Raw genomic sequence first — 8,925 nt, 5'->3', positions numbered from 1 at the left:
GCAACCACACACCCACTCAGGTTTGGAGGCTTCGTTCCAAGGGGCCAAACATAACAATAACCTTTGGATCGGTGCGGCATTTGGTAAATTTGCACAGAGAGGTTCCATGTTACAAGGCCAATGAAAGCATACAAGAACCACATTATGAATGTTGGAAGTTAAAGATAGTCTTTTGTAAATGTAATATGAGGGGTCAAAGAAATGTGACCCTGTCATACACGGACTTTTTGAATGACAGCTTGCCCACATGTTCTCAACACAGATACTGTGCAAAAGAGTGTGATCCTGATTCTGAAGTCAGAACTCTTTCACCCTTTATAGGGCACTAATTGGCTGTCATTGAAGATGCCAGGGGCCCAATCTATTTTGACTAGGAAAGCTGTCAGTGATTATGGTTCAATGAAATCTGAAGAGCTAACAGTAGAAAATGCAAATGTTTACCGTTTTCTTTCTTTTTTAATTTTTTTAAATCAAATTAAAATTAAGAAAAGGTTAAAAAAAAAGTTAAAACATTTAGAATGTGTTAATTGAAAACAAATTTTAAATAAAAAAGCAAAAAAAACACTAAATAGTCCTTTATTCAATTTTATAATGTTTCATTAAAAAATGGATTTTTTTTTTTTTGCTTTTGTTTTTAATATTTCCAGTATCAAATAACTACCTATGACCTATCCCTATGAAATTTTGGTAGACACTAATTTCCAGGCCTTTTCCTCCCTCTGCTGGACAAACAGCTCTCTGTAATATTTTCTTTACAGTATATTTCAACAAAGAGAATATTCTTTTCTCCAAAATTTCATAATCAACATTTATATGACGTAAAACAAGAAGGCATCATTTAGAATATGGTTAATATGAAAACTGTCTCATCAGTAAAGGAATGGTCTTTACTTCCGGGTTACTGCCGAAACAACTACTGTAAATTGTAGTCAAGATAATAACCCTCTCACACATAAACGATAACGCATTCAATCGCCGCGGTATTCCAACGTCAATTAAAATATTGTCAATGAGAAACATAAGGTTATTATGTTTTAATGTACATCTAAAAATACAAATCACCAACGCTATGTTTAAAATGTACTTTGAAAATTATTTTACACTCGTTTGACGGTCCAATAATAAACCCGGAAGTAAAAATAGATTTTCCACGGTCTCTCTCTGTTAACGTGAATTACAGTACCGGAATGGCTTCTCGAGGACAAGGAGAGAAAAATATTTAATTCAGCATTTCCACGTGAATTTGAAGGTCGACTGGCACTTGGAATTGTAACCGTACCAATGTATGTTATTTTATTGTTTTATTTGTCTGTGTTTGACCATCTGAAAACGGGGAAACTAGTAATCTCGAAACATGATTAATGGGATTGTTGACCTAGTCAAGGACCATACAATTATTGCACTTAAACTATAAGGATATATGATAATGATTATATCTAAAACGTGGGTAGTTGTGCCACTTATTGTGGTTAAGACACAAAAAACATTTGACATTTTTATCACTGCGGCTGCCATTGACGACAATAGATGTGCAATCCATTTCAGTTGAGACAACATACTCTTGTTTCAGTGCCATTGTTGACCTTAGAAGTCCAATCCATTTTGTCAAGGAGGACTGGCAGTGATCATCAATTTGCTTGTCAAGAGTCAACAATGGCATTCAGTTAGTTTTTTTCTCTCTGGCAAAGTTAAAACCTAGTACTCTAGTAGGCTAACTTATGTTCTTCCAAATGGGAAGGATTTCTAATATATTGATAACCTTTGTTAACCTTATTGTATTTGAACAGAGGAAATGAAAAACAATTATTTTTCACATTTATGGAACAAATAACACTTTAAATCCAACCTGATTTTAGTTTGATGTGACTGACATGAATTTGTGTCCTAAAGGTCAGGGTTTAAGTACCACTTGTGGTTGCCAGTGGCTGTGGGCGTCATGTTTGTGGGTCTTCCGTACTCCATTTCTCTGGCTGCCCAGTTGATGCTTGGATTGCCCAGCAAACCTGGCTACAAAAAGTACCTGGAAGCTATCAAACCAAGGTAACTTGACTGGTTATGCCTGCTCTGCGGAAAGAAAAATGTTTGACTGACCTTTTCCATTTCACCCAGACGGATTTACTGTATTACAAAAGCTGTGTTGGAGTCACTCAAATGGCTGCAATATGGAAGACTTTACTTACAACTGAAGTCGTGGTATGAGAATGAGAAGAACAGAACCCATTATGAAAAGGTGTGTTTTTTGAATGATTTTATATCTATAAAATATTTTTAAGTACATTCATTAGTCGTACATTTTAACTTGATTGCTTGGAATCTTGTTTCAGTGCAGGAATAGACATCCAATCCACTTGAACTAGGATCGTTTGAATGCTGTCAACCCTCTCAGTTTAAAAGGATTGGACGTCTGTCCCCGTCAATGGCAATCAATGAGTTGAAGTATGAGACTCCAGGGGAGATGTGGCAATTTAAGACAAATCAAGGGAAATCAATGTATACTACTCATTTAGTACAGGGTTATTATACTCACAAGTGGCCACCAGGAGGAGATGCCTATTCATAAATCTATTTAAACTTGCCAACTAATTATTTTTTATTTTCTGTTGTTGTTTAAACTGATGGTATGAAATATTTGGTCATCGATTTCGAATCTGCCATCGTTCGGGGTAGTTCAAATGTAATCTGCATTTTGCGTCTTATATTAGTGGAATTTTATATATAGAGTTGTCATATAAGGGCGACCCGGTGGGGCGACTGGTTAGCGCGTCGGCCTCACAACTCTAGGGTCCTGGGTTCAATCGAGGTCGGTCCACCTGTGTAGTTTGCATGTTCTCCCTGGGCCTGCGTGGGTTTTCTCCGGGTACTCCAGTTTCCTTCCACATTCCAAAAACATGCATGGTAGGCTGATTGGACACTCAAAATTGCCCCTAGGTAAGAGTGTGAGCATGAATGGTTGTTTGTCTCCTTGTGTCCTGCGATTGGCTGGTCACCGATTCAGGGTGTCCCCCGCCTGTGGCCCGGAGTCAGCTGGGATAGGATTGAGCACCACCCGTGACCTTAATGAGGATAAAGTGGTTCAGAAAATGAGATGAGATGAGTTGTCATATATTTTCATCCAAAGACTCTATACTTTAACTTTACAGTCCTTTACATAATTAAATTCATTTGCTTAAGTAGTTGTTCTCACATCGTCAGGATTGTTGGTCTCCTGTGGCTGCCTAAAACATAAAACAATGCTTTATTTTGCTGCAGATTATAACTTTTGGTCCATTCTTAAAGTGCAAGCTATATGCCCGATTTCTTTTAAAGAAACCCTTAATTTCCTTCAAAAACTGGAGTTTACATAAAGGTTAAATTTGGATTCATCACCCCGTCATCAGACAATAATCAGTGTTTTCCTAAATTTACCTAATTTTTTGTATACCAGAGTTTTGTTTAATTATGTTGAAACTTTTTTTTTAAACAGAGTACAGTTTCGGGTTTTTTAAAGTTTTTTGTTTTTGGGATGTATTATTATAGTTAAATTTTTGGCCATTGTGAAACAAACCATGCTTTTGTCTACACTTGAAAGGGCATCCAATTTGGTCGCCGTGGAAACAAGCTTGACCTGTACCACCCTCCTGGATTGGCAAAGTCTGGAGATAAAGCAGCACTACCACCGCTCGTGGTATTTGTCTACGGTGGTGGTTGGTCGTCTGGGGAACGATGCGTTTACTGTTTGCTGGCCCGGCATATGACGGAAGAACTCAATGCAACTGTTATTTGTCCTGACTACACCACATATCCAAAGGTTAATTCCATAAACCTTTCTCTCTCCAATACACAGACACCACAACACTGGGGAACAATTTGAATAAATACTCTATAAAGTTCTGTCAAGTACCATATTTTTAGGAAAACGTGGATCCTAAAGTTAAAATGCTTTGGGGGAAAAACAAACACGAATCAGTTTTGGATTCCACACTTAAAGATGAATTATGACTAGCTCTCAGACCACACTCAACAAAAATGTTTCCCTTTTGTTATAAAAATTGTTAATCAGTTTTTTTTTTGATTGACAGATGAATGTTTTAGGAATGGTACAAGATATTGCAGATTGCCTCATTTGGACTCAAGAGAATGGTCCGAAGTTCAACTTTGACAAAGTAAGAAGAAAAATAACATACTATATTTTTTAACTTAGGGTGCACCTGACTATAAGCCACATTTTACAATACAGTGGTACGTCGACATACGAGCAATTCGAGATACGAGTAAAATTTCGAGCAAATAATTATCTTTAGATACGAGACAAAATTTGAGATACGAGAAAGCCAGGTGGCCAAGACATGAGAGGCTGTTTATGATTTTTTGCCCCATCTCTTTCGTGTATAACAGATACAGACACTCCTCAACTTACGAACGCAATTGGTTCCGAGCGATTGTTCATAAGTTGAATTTGTTTGTAAGTTGATTTAGTGCTATATTTTGTATTATAATTTATGTTTAAGGCCTATATAAGTATATTGAAGGTTTATATAAGTGCATTTGTATGTTTAAGGCTTGTATAAGTAACACGCATTGGTTTGTACTGAAAAAAAAACATTTAATAAAATGGAGAGAATATGTACAGTACTGTAGAGAGAGAGATAGATTTATGTATTAGAAACTGGCCAAAAGAAGCGACCTAATGACGATTGCACAGTTTTCTTCTTATTTTCATCATAAATGATGCAGTAGCACTGTATGGCATCATTCAATTGATTTGCAAACTTTGTGCAACGTTCAATATTTGGGTCCTGCTGCACGATCTTTCTGTTTATAAATGGTACTGAATGTGCAACGCTCACCACTTTCTGACGCGCATCAAGCTTCGTTATTATTGCCACTCGTTTCAAATGAAATGGCTTGCCTCTTCCTTGCAACTCCCTCAATAGAAGCCTTTAGCTTTTTACCAACCATATTCAATATTGGATGCATGAGATATTTAATGATACAAATGAAAAAGGTTCTTTGCACACTGGAGATACATTCACGCACTTCCGCATTGCAACGAAGAAGGTAGATGCTGGGTGAGCTGAGCTCTCACAGCGCCAGACGTCGGTATTAGCGGCGGAAAGAAGTACTACTCCGAAAAAGACGCGAAATACAAAATTGGACTTGCGAACATTTTTGGACTTAAACGCAATTTGCAGACATGTTCGTATGTACCGTTGTTCGTAAGTTGAATGTTCGTAAGTAGGGGAGCGTCTGTATCTACGAGCACTGGGTGGAGCGTTGCATTTTTTTCCCGTCACTCAGCGCGAATGGCGGAGCGATCGCTAATATATATTACTTCTCGTTGGCAAGTGGTCATGCGTTATCCTATTGTGAGGACATTTGTGTGCATTATTTTGGGAATATTTTGAAGGGAATACAAAAGCAAACAGCCCATCGATAGTGAAAGTCAGGGTGGAGGTGGGGCAAATATAGCCAACCCGGGAGAAGAAAGGTATCAAACTTAAATACAAAATTAGAATTAAGGTTAGTGTAAGGTTAGATTAAATTTATTTTTTAGTGTGTCTGCATCGTAATCCAAGTTCATTTAAATTTGTTTATGTTATGAAACCAGCGTGTTGCCGTGCAAAAAGCTTACGAGAATATCGACATACAAGCTCATTCCCGGAACGAATTAAACTCGTATCTCGAGGGACCACTGTACTGCATTCATTCCTATATAAGCTGAACTGAAAAGACAAACAAAACCAGCATTTTATAGATCAGTATTTACAATATATAACTTTTCACGACAGGTAGACAATTTCCCCTTTTTGCAGCAATCAAACTGTTTGGAATTTTCTGTATAGAAAATAACAGAATAACTAATACTATCCTATGTTTTGATGCTTCACATCGAACATTATTGCGCTTGTGTTCTAATGTCTCAAGGGACTCCCCCCACCCTTTGAAGTCTCATCAAACTCTATTAGTTATAGAGCTGCGACTCGGCCAGCCCCTGTCAAAGTAAATCAACATGAGCTTGCAAATTGGGCTGGTTTTCAGAGTCGCTTTTAGCATAACTTGCTTCTTAAAACTTCTCTATTCCAAACAGTACCCTAGTAGTAGAAAAAAAAAAATCTGCTTTGTCTGTAAAATTCACCCAGTGGGAAAATAATATGCCCTTTTCTTGTCATTTGCAGAACAATATCATATTGATTGGCCATTCAGCGGGTGCACATTTGTGTGTACTGACCACACTGTTTCTCATCGACGCTAGGGAAGAGCTTTTCATTGAGGCCAGCAAACAGCGGGATTTAGCGGCTACAATCAAAGGTGTTTTTGGTAAGAATTGCTGTAATCTTGATTGTTTAGCAGACACATTTTAAGAAATACGGAGACAAAGGTTTTATTTGGTTATTTGATGTCTGTGTAAGCGCTCGAGTGAAATGCTTCTTATTTGTATTTGCTCGCTGTGAATTTTATTTTGAGAACCAGCCCTTGTTTATTTGTACTTTTGGATGCTATTTAGTAATGCGTCATATGCCATAAAATGGTGCAAAAATGTCCTGACTAAATAGGCTTTTTTTGTCTGCGATGCACATTGGCTGTTAGACAATCTTTGAATATTTGAGGATGAGCTAAATTTAGTCGAGCCGATCGTAGGAGTTATGAAAAATATCTGCTTTGTGGGAATGTGCAATTTTTCTGGATAATATTGCGATTTTGAATTAATTCAATTTTATTACCACTGACAGTAAGTGAAATCTCCAGAATATGGTTGTTATTCATTCAGTTCCGTATATATTCTGTTTGTTTTTGTTTATGTTAACGATAACTTAAGAAAAAATAAGGGAATTATCATCATATAATACAGGATATTTCTGTTATATTAAATGGAGGCGGTGATTAAATTTGGGGTAATGAGTTAACGGTCACACAGGTCAGAAAACAACTTGAGCGATAACATGATTTGCTCAACGTGAGTTCAAGAAGTAACCACAGATCCTGGGACAGTAAGGAACAAAAAAATTAACAAATTAAAAACCTTAGTTTTGGCAATTTCAACATCATCTTGTGGTGAAACATCATTCTTTCTAAATAAAAATGCCAAATCGTTCAGTTTTAGTACTCATGTTTTTTTATTTACTCACAGGAAGGCTTGACGAGCAGGATTTTATTGTTTTTGCTTAATAGCTTTTTACTCATTAGCTGCCATTGACGCAACTGATGCCTTTTTTTGCTCAGGTCTCAGCGGCGTGTACAACATCGTGGAGCATTACAAATATGAGCAGAAACGAGGAGTGGAATACGTCTCAGCTATGCATAAAGCCATGAATGGAGTGGAGAACTTCCCCTACTATTCACCTACCTACTGGCTGGAGAAGTTTGACCAGGACAAACTAAAAAGGTGATACCGAAAACGTAGCCCATACTCAAAGCTAACCATTAGTATTTGCATGACTAGTAATTTGTCTTTTCCCCCAGATTGCCTCCATTCACTTTGATCCACGGGACCTGTGACATCATGGTTCCGGCGGAAGCTTCCACCGAGTTCTCAAAGATGCTCACCTCGATGTCCGTGAAGGCATCGCTCTACTTGTTGCCAGCCTTAAACCACACGGAGATGGTCACCGACCTCATGTCGAACGACCGACACTTTTACCATGTAGTCTACAGCTGCATTAAACAGGAGTACAGCAAACTTGCGATCTGACATTAGGCAATTGAGAGACAATTTAAAACATGTTTTTATTAACCCTCTAGAGTATTCATTAACCTCATCGGCTGTCATTGACGGTGCTAGACGTGCTATCCATTTTTGAACTGGGAGAGGCTGGCAGCTAGCGATTGCTGCCAACACTCCATATCAAAATGGATTGGCAGTCCTCCCATACCCAGAGTGTTTCTCTTTTTATTATTTTGGTTATTATTATTCATTCATTTTCTGAACCGTTTGTGCTCACTAGGGTATCGGGGGATGCTGGAGCCTATCCCAGCTGACTTCGGGCCAGAGGCAGGGGACACCCTGAATCGGTGGCCAGCTGATTGCAGGGCACAAGGAGACGGACAACCATTCATACTCATACCTAGGAGTAATTTAGATTGTCCAATCAGCCTACCGTGCATGTTTTTGGAATGTGGGAGGAAACCAGAGTATCCGTAGAAAACCCACTCAGGCCCGGGGCGAACATGCAAACTCCACACAGGTAGACCGACCTGGATTTGAACTCAGGACCCCAGAGCTGTGAGGCCGACGCGCTAACCACTCACTCCACCGGGCCACCTTGATTATTATTAACAATGTTTACTTATTTTTTTTAAATCTCCTTTTCCTTCTTCATTCATGCATATATTTATTTATTAAGAAATGTGTGAAAATGTTAAAAAAACTTTTTTACTCATTGCCTGCCACTTACAACAATAGCCGTCCAATTAATTTAAACTGGCTAGAATGAATGACCATGGCTGTGACGACACTAGATGTCCAATCTGTTTTGTCTGGTAATGCTGACATCTTTAAGTCAAAATAGAATTGATGTCTTGTGCCGTCATTGGAAGCCAAGTTAGTAATAAATAATTTGAATGTGTAATGATTATTGGGATGCTTTTATACCAAGTACATATAATAATATCTAAAGGGTTAAGAATTTATCATTGAACTCTACCAATCCTTACTGTCAAAATGAATTGGACGCCCATCAATGTCAATGGCAGCAATTGAGTTTTTTTTCCATGTTGGATTTTTTTTTCATTGTTGACAAGGCAAAGGAATGCACCCCTTGAACTCTGCCTAGTGACAAATGAGCAGGTAGCAAACATGCCTGAAAAAAATAGAATAGAATAATTAAAATGACAACAATTCGCTTAACGCTGAAAATAAAAATAATCATACTTATTTTTAGAAGTTGATTAATAAATACAAATCATACCTCACGTTTCTCTGCGCTGTTATTTCGGTACGCGCGTTCA

General features: G+C 37.9%; 1 protein-coding gene across 1 annotated transcript; it reads left to right on the top strand.

Annotated features, from left to right (window-relative positions):
* Positions 1–969: 969 nt before the first annotated feature.
* On the top strand, positions 970–8,889 carry LOC144075033 (uncharacterized). Its single transcript, XM_077601810.1, has 9 exons — positions 970–980; positions 1,181–1,283; positions 1,891–2,040; positions 2,110–2,230; positions 3,569–3,787; positions 4,059–4,142; positions 6,156–6,297; positions 7,201–7,363; positions 7,441–8,889. Coding segments are annotated over exons 2-9 (1,110 nt in total). The 5' UTR covers positions 970–980; positions 1,181–1,281; the 3' UTR covers positions 7,670–8,889.
* The last annotated feature ends 36 nt before the right edge of the window (positions 8,890–8,925 follow it).

The sequence above is a fragment of the Stigmatopora argus genome, chromosome 5, assembly GCF_051989625.1.
Source record: "Stigmatopora argus isolate UIUO_Sarg chromosome 5, RoL_Sarg_1.0, whole genome shotgun sequence".
NCBI lineage: Eukaryota > Metazoa > Chordata > Actinopteri > Syngnathiformes > Syngnathidae > Stigmatopora > Stigmatopora argus.
Note: the sequence above shows the minus strand (reverse complement) of the source record. Positions and strands in the feature narration are given on the sequence as shown.

Bases quoted from the DNA above. Each gene is read 5' to 3' on its own strand.
- LOC144075033 (XM_077601810.1), top strand. The intron at 2,041-2,109 runs GTAACTTGACTG...CATTTCACCCAG, and splicing joins CTGGAAGCTATCAAACCAAG to ACGGATTTACTGTATTACAA. The intron at 6,298-7,200 runs GTAAGAATTGCT...TTTTTTGCTCAG, and splicing joins TACAATCAAAGGTGTTTTTG to GTCTCAGCGGCGTGTACAAC.